This window comes from Anastrepha ludens, chromosome 6 (assembly GCF_028408465.1).
Source record: "Anastrepha ludens isolate Willacy chromosome 6, idAnaLude1.1, whole genome shotgun sequence".
Classification (NCBI taxonomy): domain Eukaryota; kingdom Metazoa; phylum Arthropoda; class Insecta; order Diptera; family Tephritidae; genus Anastrepha; species Anastrepha ludens.
Window position 1 is genome coordinate 27,696,880 of NC_071502.1, and position 16,855 is coordinate 27,713,734.

Here is a 16,855-nt window from a genome sequence, read left to right on the forward strand (position 1 = left end):
TTTGTGTGCATATTTCATGTAGATTTGGTAATTGATGTAAAAAAATTTTACGGAAAGAGGTTGCACAACCTTTCTGCGGCCACCGACTATATTGAATCAAGCGACCGTAGTCACTTCGACTTCGCTATTATACCGCCAAATACCCACTGGGGCACAGATGAGGAGGACATTGAAGAGGATAATATATTGCGTGATGATATTCCAAGGGATGTTCCGGGCGAAGTTGACTTATTTTTGAGCAGTGACAGTGACAGTGATGATGATATTCCACTTGCAAGCTTACAAAAAAGGCAAAAGTTGTCAAAAGATCTAAGTCCAAAATGGAGAAAGAGAATAACAAGTGCGGAAATTCCAGAAACGCATTTTTACGAACAATCCCAACTTGAAGCGTGTTCGTTATTGGTAACTAAGAACCCAGTTGAAATTTTCGAAACTATTTTTGACGATGAGGTGGTAAAATTAATAATCGATCAAACGAAAATATATGCCTTGCAGCATAACAAGCATGATTTTTGTTTCAATGAGGAGGATCTTAAGAGGATCAGAAAGAAAGTCTCCCATTAGGTTCAAGGGTCGTCCTTGATCTTTTGGCAAACATTCCACATCCGACCGATCACATCGTATTTTTCGACAACTTCTTTACGTCATATGACCTTCTTAGAATTTTGAAAGAACAAGGATTTAAGGTTACTGGGACTGTTCGTGAACGGCGGTCCAAAAAATGTCCTCTGAAAACGAACAAAGAACTACAAAAGAAGCAACGGGGAGAGTTTGATTTTATGTAAGTTCATCATAATGATTTATTTGAATAGTTGTTTTGTATGAAATTTTGTAGGTGTTCTGACTCAGGAATACTTTTTGTGAAGTGGAATGACAATAGCGTTGTGACAGTGGGAACAAACTTTGATAGAATTGAACCTTTACATACCGTCAAACGATGGTCAAGACAAGAGAAGCGCAAGGTGAATGCCCATCAGCCGAAGTTGATAGCGGAATACAACTCAGCAATGGGAGGAGTTGACCTCCACGACCCAGCTTTGAATACTTACTATATAAAGTTTAGAGGAAAGAAATGGTGGTGGCCTCTTTTCACCACAATGATAAGCTCGTGCGTAGTAAACGCATGGAAGCTTTATAAAATGGCAAGTAAGAGTCAATGCGACTTGTTGCGATACCAACGTGAAATTGTGCGATTTTATTTATGCAATTATAATATCCGGAACATATCTTCAAAACGATCGACAACGGCATCAATAGCTGGTTCCTCATATAACCATTTTCCCAAAAGGATATCGAATCAGCTGAGGTGCAGGGAGTGTCACCAAAGAATTCGATGGATTTGCGAGTTATGCAATGTAGCCCTTTGCGTGGAGAGAGAATGTTTCAAAAACTTCCATACTGTTAACCGAACTAATAACCAAGGAAGTCTTTGAAAGTGTCTTTTTATTTAATACTCCATATTTTCATATACAGGCAATGTATATACATATTATCCTATTGTACTCGATTGGGTACAGCCCAAAAAATGCATTTCTTTGATTTTTTTACATGTTTTTCTTTTTTAAGGAGCTTAATTACACTATTTCAATAAACGTTTTATAAACGCATTTACAAAAAAATGTTTTATTTAAGGTTGGGATTTAATGGGTTAAGTGAAACAACGTGCCGAGATTGGTTCCGTCGCTTCAAAGACGGTGATTTTAATGTTGATGACCGTCCGCTTGAAAGAAAGCCAAAATACTTAGAATACGCTGAATTGGAGGCATTGCTCAAAGAGGATCCGTGTCAAACGCAAGAAGAGTTTGCGTCAGTATTAGCTCTTAGCGCATGCCACCGGCAACATTTCAACTGTTTTTGATCACTTAATTCCATTTATTACACAAAATGGGATGCAGCTTTTTTGATCCATTTTTTTCGATAGCAGAAAATCACCGACCACGCAAAAAACTTGTCTTATTTATGCGTCTTACAAACCAGACGAGTCTCCTAACATAAAAAAAATAATAATCGAAAGTCGAATGTACGTAGACCGCGAAATTAGAAAATTCACTTCATTTCTTGAACAAACCTTGTATGCGCCAATTTATTATTTAATATTTGTATTATTATTTTTTTATTTAAGGAGAAATGTCCATTTAAAAAGTATTTAAAATGAACGCCCGCAAAGAAAACCGGTTTGTAGACATAATTTTAATACAATTTTTGTTAGATATATTAATTCTGCATTCATATCACAGAAAAAAGCGTGTGGCCTGTTATTGCTGCCATCATTTTTTGCAACCTCAGTCGACATCGTTTACGTATTTCCTCCACCAAACTAAATTAACCATTACTGCTCTTTGTCTTTTCTTTACTTCGTTAATAATAACACTGGCACACAAAAAAAAAAATTGTTTGTACATCGGGCGCCCCCCATCTACGGGCATGTTTTTCGACCCGCTGAATACGAATTTCAAGTCAGTTTGGGCCGTTCAGCCTTCAATTTCGGGTGTTTTGGCAAAAAAAAAAAAATTTTTGAGGTAAGGAAAGCATATTTTTTATGTATTTTGATCCGTTACATACTAATTTCGATCGAACTTTAATCATGAACTTTTTTAATTCTAAAAATATTGTAAAATATCCTTAACAATTGCAAAAATCGGAGAAAATTGGGATTATTTTGGTATACAAAATTTTGTGGATCCGGATTGACGAAGATTTTCATGTAATCTAATCTGCTCGACATGATTCTGCAATGAATTTGGCCCAGAGTCCCCTCAATCATTCATAAAACTGCAGAAAACCGCCCTGGGTTAACGGCGTGTGTGCCGTCATGGCAGGTACAAGTGACGAGTACTTTACGATGCAAAAACTTAGGATGCTTAATGAATCTAAAATTACACTTCCTAGATTCTCACATCGACTGCTTTCCTGAGAATCTTGGGGAGTACAGTGAAGAACAGGGAGAACGTTTTCGACAAGACATAAGTGAAATGGAGACTAGGTATCAAGGAAATTGGAATATCAACATTATGGCAGACTATTGCTGGACACTCAATAGAGATATACCAAAAGATAATAACAAACAAAAGAGAAATCCTCTCCATTGATCGTTTTAAAATAAAAGAGTTCGATACCACCGAACAACTGTTTGAAAGTTAGGAAAATCATTTTTCTAATTCTTTTTATACGTCATTTTCATAGATTTTACAATTTTTTTGCATTTTCAGATTTTAATCTTGTATTTTGTTATTAAACAATACAATAAATTTATTTAATTGTGTTTAAAAGATTTTTTCCCATTTTTTCAGCAGCAATTTTCTGCTATTTTATCCATTTTTTGCTATTTCTGCTTTTTTATTAGAATTTTCGCTATTTTTGGGGGTTTTTCGCAATTTACTCGAAATTGAAGGCTGGACGGCCCAAACTGACTTGAAATTCATATACAGCGGGTCGAAAAACATGCCCGTAGAAAGGTGTGTTTTTTGTGTGCCAGTGTAATTAACCGAACCAAAAACAATAAAATATTCTACCAAACCAATTTCTGTGAGGAAAAGCCTTTCATAAAATCTTGACAGCTGATTGTAAATTTTACAGCTAATCCGCCATACTTGAACGGGTAGATAAATTTTTTAGGTTTATTGCCAATCACCGCATATGTGAACGCACTTTAACTGACGAATCTTATACCTACTAGTCCCCACAACATTTCACTTGACTGAAATATCGCTTACTAATTGCACGAATTCTTAGGGGCGCTACTGTGCACATCAATTAGCAGCTCCACTTTCAATGTCACTCACCTTATTTCCATGATCCAAAGCAAAAATATTAAGAACTTGTTACGATTTTTCCACATTTCTTGGTAGCGTTTTTGTGCGTGCGTCTGGCAATCGCATCATAACACTACAAATACACAACAACAACTACAGCACAAACGCACTTTCGGAACTCACTCATGTGTGTGTGTGTGCACACTTTTTCCTTAACAAAAAGTAATATTTTTATGTGCAAATTTATATGCTTGCGATTAGAAGTACTAGACTATCACATTTCCAGGCGAATGCAAAATTGCTACACGTTTTGGATTTCACAGTTTGGCATTTAGGTGTCGAATGTCGGCGTTTGGTTGCGCGTTTGGATGCTAATTGGATTGGTCGGTGGTTGGACGGCTGTTGTTGAGTTGATTGTGCGCACAAGGAAGCGCTGGTAATAGTTGTTGTTATAGTAAAGTTGGGAGAAAAATAATATATAGTTTAGAAGCTGTAAAAAATTCACGCGTACCGCATAAGCAACTCGAGTAAGATTCATGCGCGAAGTTCGAAGCAGGTAAGAGGCTGCGTGATCGGATTGAGCGGCGTGCAGAATAATTATTTTTCGTTGGAGAAGTACGATGCGTTACTTTTTGTTTTTGTTTTTTATTTTTTGTTTTTGAAGTTGGTATTTTTTGTTTTTTTTTTTTTTTGTCTTGCACCTTCAACCGCGAAATGTTAAAGCACTGTTAGGCGTTTTGAATTACACTGTAATTTTATTAAATATTCTCGTGGCTGTTAATTAAAACTTTTGGTCAGAATTCGCACTCCGACGCAAGGTCCTGTTTTTCACATTTGTAAGCGCCATAAATTAGGCATATTTATACATATACATACATACATACATATACATATAAATACAATAGATATACAGACTAATAGATACTAAGAATAATAAGTACAAGATATTTTGACTAGTTTTAATTTTTTTTTAATTTTCGATATTTTTTTTATAAAAGCATAATTCATTCTTTAGCGAATATCAGATAAACCAAAGTTTTAAAGTTAGAAAAAAATTTATAAAAATTCGACAAATTTTCCCGAAAAATTTCAAAAATCTTTGATTTTCATACACAGCTTTAAAGATTAAATTTGAATTAATTACACGGTGGCGCAAAATTAATCATCCAATTTTGTTTTTGAACATTTTTTTTACTAAACTTCCAAATTTTTTATCAAAGTTTTTGATCAAATCTAAATATTCTTACGCAGCTTTAAGGCCTAATAAATTTTCATTAATTACAAGGTGGCTCAAAATTAATCATCCAATCTTGTTTCTGGGCAACTTTTTTACTAAATTTCAAATTCAAAAATTCAAATTCAAATCAATTAAAGTCTGTAATCAAATCTAAATTTTCGTACACAGTTTTAAGGCCCATTAAAATTTAATTAATTACGAACAACTTTTTAGAAAATTTCCAAAATTTTTAATTGAAACCTTTACTCGAATAAAAGTTTGTCTACGCAATTTTATAGTTCATTGAACCTTAATTCATTACCAGGTGGCGCAAAATTAATCATCCAATTTTGTTTTTGAGCAATTTTTTTAGAAAATTTCAGAATTTTAATCAAAATGTTTGATCAAACCTAAATTTTCGTGCACAGTTTTAAGGCCCATTAAATTTTAATTAATTACATGGTGGCGCAAAATTAATCATCCAATTTTGTTTTTGAGCAATTTTTTTAGAAAATTTCAGAATTTTTAATTAAAATCTTGGATCAAATTAAATTTTGGGTACGCAGCTTTAAAGCCCATTAAGTTTTATTTAACTACAACGTGGCGCAAAATTAATCATCCAATTTTATTTTTGAACAACTTTTTTTACTAAATTTCCAAATTTCTTTTCAAAGTTTTTGATCAAATCTAAATTTTCGTACGCAGCTTTAAAGCCCATTAAGTTTTATTTAATTACAAGGTGACGCAAAATGAATCATCCAATTTTGTTTTTGAACAACTTTTTTAGAACATTTAAAACATTTTAATCAAAATCTTGGATCAAATCAAAATGTCCGTATTAAGTTTTATAGCCCATTAAATTTAAATTAATTCCAAGGTGGCGCAAAATTAATCATCCAATTTTGTTTTTGAACAACTTTTTTAGAACATTTAAAAAATTTTAATCAAAATCTTGGATCAAATCAAAATTTCCGTATTAAGTTTTATAGCCCATTAAATTTAAATTAATTCTAAGGTGCCGCAAAATTAATCATCCAATTTAGTTTTTAAACAACTTTTTTTGCTAAATTTCCAAATTTTTAATTAAAGTTTTTGATCAAATCTAAATTTTCGTGCGCAGTTTTAAGGCCCATTAAATTTTAATTTATTACATGGTGGCGCAAAATTAAACATCCAATTTTGTTTTTGAACAATTTTTTTAGAAATTTTCAGAATTTTTGATCAAAATCTTGGATCAAATTAAATTTTGGGTACGCAGCTTTAAAGCCCATTAATTTTTATTCAACTACAAGGTGGCACAAAATTAATCATCCAATTTTATTTTTGAACAACTTTTTTTACAAAATTTCCAAATTTCTTTTCAAAGTTTTTGATCAAATCGAAATTTTCGTACATAGTTTTAAGACCCATTAAATTCAGATTAATTACAAGGTGTCGCAAAATGAATCATCCAATTTTGTTTTTGGGCAACTTTTTTACTAAATTTCAAGTTTTCAATTTTGTTTACAAAATTTCCAAATTTTAATCAAAATTTTTGATCAAATCTAAATTTTCGTAAACAGTTTTAAGACCCATTAATTTTTAATTAAATACAAATTAATCATCCAATATTGTTTTTGAACAACTTTCTTAGAAAATTTCAAACTTTTTAATGAAAATCGGTATTCAGTTTTATAGCCCATTCAATTTTATTTAAATACAAGGTGGCGCAAAATTAATCATCCAATTTTGTTACTGAATAACTTTTTTTCTAAATAAAAAAAAATGGTTTTGACCTTCACGCGCCTTCTTTATATAACAAATGTCCGGCAAATGCACGGAATGTTTTCTTATATGGAGAAAATGCGCAACACCGTCAAGAAAAAAATTACAGAAAATCAACTGAATTTCAAACTTGTGCTTTATTGCACTAAAATTTTAGAAGCCCGCATACCAAACATGTTTCTAAAAACTCTTACTGATAGAAATGAAATTGTGGTGAAAAGTTTGTGGAGTTTTCCTAATTTTTGCATCAAGTTTGAAATTTATATGCTTAAGGTTTTTGTTAGGAAATGAGCTATACTTCTATAAAAAGTAACTAAAAACAAATAAAAAAAAAACGAAAACAAAGTAGTCAAAACTAGTCAAAATATAGTTTATTTATGATTTTGTCCATGAGTGTATTTGTTTGCTCATTGAGAGGCAAGAAAAGGTGAAGCTATTCCAACGAATTTTCTGTTCCCGACGGGTTTTTGTTATGTTTTCGCCAATTTTTTTTCGGTCGCCCCTCGGTAGGCAATGGCAAACCTCCGAATGTATCTCTGCCATGAAAGACTTCCTCATAAAAAATATCTGCAGTTCCGAGTCGGAAGTCTCTCAATTTGTGGAGCAACATGAAGATGCACTTTTTGTACTTTATTAAAATCTATTTTTGAATTTATTTTAATTTATAAAATATTTTTTCTTTTAATTTTTTTTTATTATTTTATTCCTTTTATTCTTGTATGGAACATGAGGCTTTTTATTCTATCATATTTTATTTTACGTTACCTATTTATTTACTTCATTTTATTTTATTTTATTTTGATTATTACGTTATTTTATGTTCTTTACTTTTCCTCTATTTTTCATTACTTCGATCCATTTGCATTTATTTTACTTTATTTAATTTTTGAATTTTTTAAATCGCATTTTAGTTTACATTATTTATTTAGTTTTATTTGTAAATTAAAGTTTTTGTATTATGGCATTTTATTTTATTTATTTAGTTAAATTCTTATTTTATTTTATTTTATTTAATTTTCTTATTTTCTACTCTATCTAAATTAAAAAACTTTTTTTTTTTTTAATTTAATTTTTCTTCATTTATTTTATATTCTTTTATTTTATTTTCTACTTTTATTTCATTTTGTTTTATTTAATTTTTTTTTATACTTTATTTTAATTTTTTTTAAATTTAGTTTTATATTTTAATTTAATTTTTTTTTAATTTGTTTTATATTCTTGTATTTCGTTTGCTTTTATATTATTTTATGTATATTATTTAATTTAATTTATACAATGTTTGAATTTTCTTAAAGTCCCATTTTAGTTAATATTATTTATTTATATTTTTGTAATTATTAATTAAATTAAATAATAATTGATGTTTAATTGTTTTATTTTGACTTTATTTTAATTTGTACTTTTTCTGTGTATTTATAATTTTTTTATATTTTTCCACTTTAATTTTTAATTCTTCTATTTTACTTTATTTTACTTATTTCTTTTAATCCAATTAATTTATTTATTTTTCGGTTTACATTCTTTTATTTTATTTTTAGAATTTTTTTGTGTCGTTTTATTTTACAATACATTAATTTTATTTACTTTATTCTATTTAATTTACTTTAATTTAATTTAATTTTATTCTGGTTTATTTTATTTTACATTTTATTTTATTTTATTTTATTTTATTTGAGCTTAATCCATCTCGGCTATTGCCGGAGATTACACATCCCGGATAAAATTTTCAAGGGATTGTGCTCTGGTGGAGCGTAGTCCAAGTTCTACGCCCATGCGATTGCTATTGCTTAAATATTTAAAAATCTACGAACTATTGCACATGTGTCCAGTATGGTCGACTTCTGCATGTCTTCTAAGAGGTGTTGGCAGTCATACTTCTTCAAGTTTTTTATTAAATGCTTAGGCACTAATCCAGTGGAAGATATAATTATTGGTATTATATTCACTTCCCTCGCTTTGTACATCCGTTTAAGTTCTATGGCCAGAGCTGCATACTTCGATACTTTGGTGGAGTATGTGCTTTGGATGTTGCGATTAAGGGGCACTGCTATATCGATTACTTCGATCGTTTTATTTGTCTTGTCGAACAAGATAATGTCAGGTTTGTTGGCAGCTGCTGTTTGATCTGTGGATATAAATCTGTCCCAGTACAGTTTAAAATTTGCATTTTCGATTATTGCCTTTGGTTCATATTTAAAATACAAGACTTCTGCTTGTAAGAGACCGTGTTTGATCGCGAGTTGTTGGTGGAGGATCTTTGCTATATTGTTATGTCTCATGACATATTCACGGGGGGCAAGTACGCTACATCCAGCAATTATATGGTCGATTGTTTCACCGTAAATGCCGCACCTTCGGCATCTATCTTCTATTGCCTCGCCATGTATCGACCTTCGGAAATTCCTTGTTGGAATAACTCGGTCTTGGATAGCGATTGCGAAACCTTCTGTTTCAGAAAATAGTTTTCCTCTTTTCAACCATAAATTGGATGACTGTGCGTCTATCCATTCCATTTCGAGATCATGCGGATGGGCACCGTGTATTGTTTTTGCCTTCCATGCTGCGATCATTTCTGCTGGGGATTTAACCCCCTCAGGTACTGGGATATTCTGCTCCATCAGACTTAGCGGGGTAAAGCCATTATCTGCCATAGCTATAGCTTTAAATAGATGGGACTCGCTGCTTAGAAAATATGTACGTAACTTCAAAGTTTGCGAAAAGTGTAGGCGCGCTATATTAATGATTCCTCTCCCACCAACGTTTCGAGGAAGCGATATTCTTTCCACAGCGCTTTGAGGGTAATGGCTTTGGAACTTTGTGAAAGTGGTGCGTATCAGCGTTTCAATCCGAAGGATGTCTGTCTGAGACCATTTTATTACTCCAAACGAGTATGTCAAAAGAGGTATGGCCCAGGTATTGATTGCCTTGCATTTATTTCCACTGTTCAGACTAGTTTTTAATATAGCTTTCAGTCGTGCCTCAAATTTTTTAATGAGGTTTTGCTTTACTAGCGTGTGGTTGATTCCTTTAAGTTGCAGAAATCCTAAATATTTATAAGATTCGCTGCTATGCAAGTTGTCTATAATCGTATTTTGGTCTACTGCGTAGTTTTCTTCGGATTCATCAAGCTGACCTCTAATCAAATGTATTATTTTGCACTTATCTGGTCCAAATTCCATTCCCACGTCATCGCTAAAAGCTTTAGTGGCATCTATCAGCTCATATAGCTTATGCTTTTTGTTTGCGTACAGTTTCAAGTCGTCAACAAACAGAAGATGGTTGAACGTGTGCTCTCTTACTTCAGTTTTGAGTATAAAGCCATTTTGTTTAAGTGTGAGAAGCCTGCTAAGTGGATTGAGACTAATGCAGAACCATAACGGGCTTAAGGCATCCCCTTGGAATATACCACGTTTGATTGAAATCTGTTTCGAAACAGTTCCATTTAGAACCAGTTTTGTATTCCACTTGCTCATTAAGCGGCCCAAGAGGGCAACAGTGGCAGCATCGATTTTGTATATTCTTAATATCTCTAATAGGTAATCATGCGGCATTGAATCAAAAGCTTTTTTGTAGTCAATAAATGCGACGCTTAAATTCCGCCTTCTTCTCAGAGCTACTCCTGTGATAACAGTGTCTATAATAAGCTGATCTTTACAGCCCATTGTGCGCTTCCTGCAACCTTTCTGTTCTTCACATAAAATGCTGTTACTTTCACAGTGTTCATATATTCGGTTAGCGATAATTTTCGTTAAGAGTTTGTATGTCGTGCTCAAGCAAGTAATTGGGCGGTATTTTGCTGGATCAGCAGATGGTGCGTCCTTTGGAAGAAGATAAGTTACTCCGGCAGTGAGAAATTCTGGGATAGCAGCTATATTTTTCAGTAGCTCGTTGTAGCATCTTGCGAGTGCTTCGTGCATTACTGAGAGCTTTTTAAGCCATATGTTGTGTAGCTGGTCTAGGCCAGGGGATTTCCAGTTAGCTGAAGTACATATATTATTCTTTATTTCTTCTGCTTTTATGTCGTAGAAGTGCATTGGTGCAACGTTATCCGCTTTTTCTTTTTCTTTGGCTAACCAATTCGCATCAGCATTGAAGAGTTTTGCTTGTGCCCATATTTTCTCCCAAAACTGCTCTAACTCTTGTTGTTGTGGATATAATGTCTGAGATTCTGCATTGCTGTTTTGTTGCAGATTTCTATAAAAGCTTTTTTGATTTTTGTGGAAAAGCTGGTTTTCCTTCCGCCTCTGATTACTTTTGAGGTATCTTCTTAATCGCTTTGAGTAAGCGGCGAGTTGCTGTACTTTCCTATCAATTATCTCTGATAATTGGTCAAGACCCACAGTCTGAGGCTTAAGCGGCGCGATGATACTAGATACATGCCTTAACAACCTTTTAGATTTAGCCCCATTTTTAAATGAAGTAAGCCTCCCTATAGATTCTCTTAGACCGGCAATTCGTGTTTCGAGTCTTCTTTGCCACCTGGGGACTACTGGCGTTTTTTGCGTTGTTTTATTTTTAAATGTCTGTACCTTTGGGTGCTTCCCCAGTAATCGTACAGTAGTAAGAGCAGAAACATAAAAGAGAGTGTTAACATATTCCAAGTTGGTGCTATTGGCGACATATGCTGGCAGAATTTTCGAGTTAAGTGTTTTAACCACTTCGTTTAATTTTTCCGATTCGCCTAATCGGGGTATCCTTGGTCTTAGCAAAGGATCCATACCTTCATAATTCGCCAGATAATTAAGGAAAATATCTTTCACCTCCCGTTCTTCATTAGTTTCTGGACCATCGCTTTCAATACTTTCATAGATCAAGTTAAGTTCAGGTTGTACGTTGGTAAATTCCGCTAAATCTTCAGGCTGTGGGTTGCGTGCCTCGGTTATCTCTGGTGTTATTTCTTCTTCGCTTCCTTCCACTCCTCGTAGCTCGTTGCGTATTGCACTTTTAATTTCCTCTTGCTTTTCTTTTCTTACATATTCGTGTTGGAAGATTGCTTTTTTTCTTGTAGCAAGGCTATTTTCGGTTAGCTTCCCATTCAGATGTCTATATCTTCTTAGAAACAGGTCTAGCATTCTCTCACGATAGGTCGTCATGTGCTCCGGTTCTTCACAATTTGTGGAAATGTAGTAGCAGCGCAGGACATATTCATTCATTTCCGTTGTCCATTGAATACGCTGTCTAACACGGCCTGCTCTTGTGGTCCCAAGATTAACTTGAGAAACACTTGTCGCAGTGTTGGGGTTTTCGTGTTGTTGTTGTACCACTGGCGACTCCGCTATCTGATGCCGATGAGCAGAGCCCTCGCCGGCAGCCGTGGCTTCTGCCGACACTTGAGCGAATATCCTCGCTCGGCTGCAATCATTAGATTCCTCTATAATGCGGCTCTCCGTTTTTCGAAACGGGTAATTGCATTTTAAACCTTCTGCCAGGTGGTTTACAGATTTCCTTCTGGGTTAACTGTGTCCTTCAGACATGCATTCACACAGCCGGCATGTTAGGCATTTTAGCGGTATGTTTTCTTCTTCGCTGAAACTTCGGAGCCGTGGAGTCGTTACTTCCAGCACCCCTCGGTGAGGGATGTCCGTGCGGGGTCGTGACTAGGGGCCGCGGGGTTGTCATGCCCGTCAACTCTCTAATGAGAGATGCCCTTGCGGGCATTATTTTATTTTATTTTATTTTATTTTATTTTATTTTATATTTATTTTATTTACTTTATTCTATTTAATTTTATTTTAATTACTATTCTATTTATTTATATTCTTTTATTTCATTTTTCATATATTATTATTTTACTTAATTAAATTCCTATTTGATTTGATTTTAGTTTATTTAATTTCATTCCATTTTCTTTCATCCTAATCACGCGTTTAATTTTTAGTCTATTTTCCGTGGGCTACACAGCTCGTTACCCTGTCTAGATCGTTATGCAAATGTCGTTACAAATTCACACGTTAATTTGGGAGAAGCCCACACCGGCGGCTGCGCAACTCGCTTGTATTGGCTAACAGCGGTCCACCAATCATGCAGCATGCCACAAATTGGCCGCAAGGAATAGTCCGTGCATACACATACACATATATGTATATGTATAGGTGTGTCAATTTGTGTGGGGCCAGCTATGCATAAACTTATTAAGTCATTATGTTAACTACTTAAGACGCAGCGGAGCAGACAAGCAGTCGAATAGACAAGAGAATGCGGGCTACAATGGCATGTATGGATGAATGTGTGTGCATGCATTCATTGGTACACAAATGTGATTTGTTGTTGCTCACACTGAGCCAACAGCCCGCTGAGCATCGTACACTTGAAGCGCGGAAGATTAGCATAAATCACTTGGTCTAGTTTTTCACTCAGCTGTTCACCGAGTGATGTTTGGCACTTTGAACGTACACATTTCAGTATATTTGTATGTGTGTGTGTGTGCGTATGTATGCATGCATGTTATTTGGTGTAAAACGAAACTTTGTTTTCTCACTCCGCTATTTAGCAGCAAAAACGCCATTCACGGCTATTCATCATCCATTTCGTGAGTCCACAATTGTGAACTTAGTCGCTGGCAGTCTTACATTTGTTTTGGTTTTTTTCACTGCATTCACACATCTAATTTCGATTCTTTAAAATCGTATTTAGTTTATGTTTCGCCAGCAAAGCAAATTAAAAAAGAAATAAATAAAAAAGAGTTACTGAGTCTCGTCAGTACGCGGCAACCAGTTCTGTCTGTCTGTCTGTTGCTGACCAGTCATTGAGCGTTTTAATAAACCGTCTCCCCTTCTAGGCGCTGAACAACTAATCCATTCATCAGAAGCTCGTCTATGTGTATGTAGTTTATAATATAGATATAACGCGCCTGAATAAAGCGTTGATTTATTTAATTTATTTTTTTTATGGCTTCTCCGTTCATTCCTCAATTTTTTCATGATCCTCACTTGAACTGCTGAACTGCTTTTTTCAAATAGGTACCCATTAAGAGTTATGATAAAGTACTGATGGCGTGTTAGTTGCCCGCTCGTTTGCCGTTGGCGGCAGCAGCAGCAGCAGCAACCACAGCGCGAATCGATGCAATAACCATCAAACGCACAGCAGGTGAAAACAGCTTACTACCAAAAAATGCTAATTTGCTGAGATAAATTATCCACTCACATTCTCAAACTACCGCGGCTCTTTGGCAGCCAACAACTGTAACGTTTTTTTTTTCTTTTTATTTTTCTGTTTTCGTGTTTTGTTATTTCACTGCTGAAGCTGCGACGACGACCGCTTAGTGTTTAATCGTCAAAACTGATTGCGCTGCGGCTTGTGCTCCTTATTAACGCCACTTTAAATATTCAAAATCCGCATGTCAGCTAGTTAGCCTCTACTAAAATCCACACAGCCTCGAGCCACGAAGGATCAGCGCCAACGTCAACGGGCGACAAAGTTGTCACGCACTACACACCATTAAGACACTTTTTAGGCCACCACAACAGCGGGACTCCAAACACTCACTTGCCAAATAATAATAAAAAAAATTGATCACTAATAAAAATTAACAATCGAATGCCGCTTAAGCTAATAATGAAGGCATTTACGTCGAACGCACACCACAACAGTGCGAGTATTAAGCCACTTGCACCTACTACAACACGCGCCCTTTCGTCTGCGAACGCCAAAAACACGTCTAATCCGTTAAAATACTTCTAAACAGTTCGAATGTCGTGCGAGAACTGGCAACTGGGATTGGATGTTTTGGTCAGCAAGCAAATACTTAGTAGTGGCTGTGTGGCTGTTGCTGGCCTGATCAGTCGTCTAAGTTGGTTCGAATGGCTATGTATTATGTGTGCGTGTGGTTGTATGTATGCGTGTGTTTGTTGGCGCGCAACAGATCAGGCTGCAACTCGCGCTTAGAGTTCAAGTTCGAGTCATGCGCAGAGCACGAACTCACCTGCGATCTATGTATGCAAGCAAGTATGCATGTGTGTGTGTGTATGTATGGAAATGGCTGTAGCTGCGTTTGCGTGCTGGGTTTGATTGCGAATATTCAATGTCTGCTGGATTGTGTGTGTGTGCATGTAGGTTCTGAATGGCTTCTAATTGGCTATAGAAAACTTCGAAAATCGTGAAAATGATGATGTCGATAATGATGGATAATTGATTGATGAGTAAGTGCTGTTTGATGATGATTAAATAGCCTCATCATTCGTCAGCAGCAAATCGGAAATAATTCAGTAAATTCTTGGCAGCTCATAGCCCAAGAAAAGTTCCATTACTAACTAAAAGGCATGTGCCACAAAGGCTAAAGTTTGCAAATGAGCACTTCGATTTGCCCAGCGAGGAATGGAGAAATATTTTGTGTACAGATGAATACAAAATCGTGCTGTATGGTACAAGCGGCTCTCGCCAATACGACACGCGACCGTCTAATTCCGAGCATAACCCGAAAAACACAACCAAAACTATTGGACATAGATCATAAATTATTACGATTCGTTTGCCAAAAAATGCCTCTGCTTTGGGTCTTCTAACAGGAAAATAACCCAAAGAATACGAGGTGCGCCGCGTAGCCGAATGGGTTGGTGCGTGATTACCATTCGGACATCACAGAGAGAACGTAGATTCGAATCTCGGTGAAACACCAGCCACATTTTTTTAATAGCGGTCGCCCCTCGGCGGGCAATGGCAAACCTCCGAGTGCATTTCTGCCATTAAAAAGCTCCTCACAGAAACGATTTGCCGTTCGGAGTCGGCTTGAAACTGTAAGTCCCTCCATTTGTGGAACAACATCAAGACGCACACCACACATAGGAGGAGGAGCTCGGCCAAACAGATGTACGCGCCAATTATATATATATATACCTATATACGAGATGTGTTCTAAGTGTATCGCGAATTTTGTGTTTTTGAAAAATTATTACTTTATTCATTAATATCTATTTTGTCCCCTTCAAAGTAATCCCCATGAGATATTATGCACTTGACCCAACGTCTTTTCCAACCTTCGAAACACTTCAAAAAATCATTTCTTGTTTATCTTGCTCAGCTCCTCCTTCGACGCCGTCTTTATCTCGTCAACCATAGCGTAGCGTCGCCCTTTCATGAGCCTCTTCAGTTTCGGGAACAAGAAAAAGTAACGGCGGGCCAGATCTGGGGAAAACGGTGGCTGTGGCATCATTGTTTTTGGTCAAAAAGTCCCCGAATAACGCATAACTTGCAGATAATATTCCTTATTGACCGTTTTACCCTGTTGCAAGAACTCATGATGCACAACGCCCCTGCAATCGAAGAAAACGGCAAGCAAAACTTTTACATTCGACCGAAAGCGCGCCAATTTTTCCGGTCTAGGTTCGTGTGGCAGCTTCCATTGAGATGATTGAGCTTTGGTTTCCACGTCATAACCATAGGCCCACGATTCGTCACCAGTTATGACTTTCTGGAGCAAATTTGAGTCGTCGCGGACAGAGTTCAGAGTCCAACATCTCATTAGCAATGTTCATGCGATGCTGCTTTTGGTCGAAATTGAGCAGTTTTGGTACGAATTTCGCGGCGACCCGTCTCATGTCACTCCAAATCATTGAACAAATCGATCCAAATGTTTGACCGTTGGAAGCACACAATCGTTAGAATATCGTTCTCCGGCTCTTCTGCGAACAAAATTTGCTGTTTTTGTGACCGCTTCCAATCGGCATTCCTCGATGAAGATGATCTGTAAGAAGAAAAACACAACCATAAAAAAATGTGAATATTCGCATCTTCTTACTGCTATTTGAGAAAGGAAAAAAATGTTTTTTTTAATTTACTTTTTCGAAAACTCTGCGTTGAAGGCTCTGTGAAGTTATGCCCAAAGTTTTCGCCGATTTCGCATACAGGGTGTCAGTTTTGGCTTTTTTGCTGGTCGTCTGGAAAAAGTCAATTTTCCTATAAGCGTCGTCGTAACGTTCTTTCCAAAATATTTACTCCAGATTCCTGAACCCCTCTTAAAATCATCCGACTTGAAGCATTTCTGTTCCAGTGAACAGATTTTAGGCGATTTTGCGATCCTGCCTGGTTGAGGTGATGAATTCTCAGCGACAATTTTGGTGTTTGTTTGAAGTTACCGCTAAAATGTTGTTGGTATTTTTCAAATTTTTGGCAACATTTACCACAAACG

The 16,855-nt window shown here is 35.7% G+C and overlaps 1 protein-coding gene across 1 annotated transcript in view; it reads right to left on the minus strand.

The window, feature by feature from the left end:
* Positions 1-4,601, minus strand: part of LOC128866547 (protein Wnt-2) — a 68,371-nt gene extending 63,770 nt beyond the window's left edge. The window contains exon 1 of the mRNA XM_054107368.1: positions 3,783-4,601. Coding sequence (XP_053963343.1) covers positions 3,783-3,838 — 56 coding nt within the window. The 5' untranslated portion in view covers positions 3,839-4,601. The remainder of the gene's footprint in view (positions 1-3,782) is intronic.
* Positions 4,602-16,855: the final 12,254 nt, after the last annotated feature.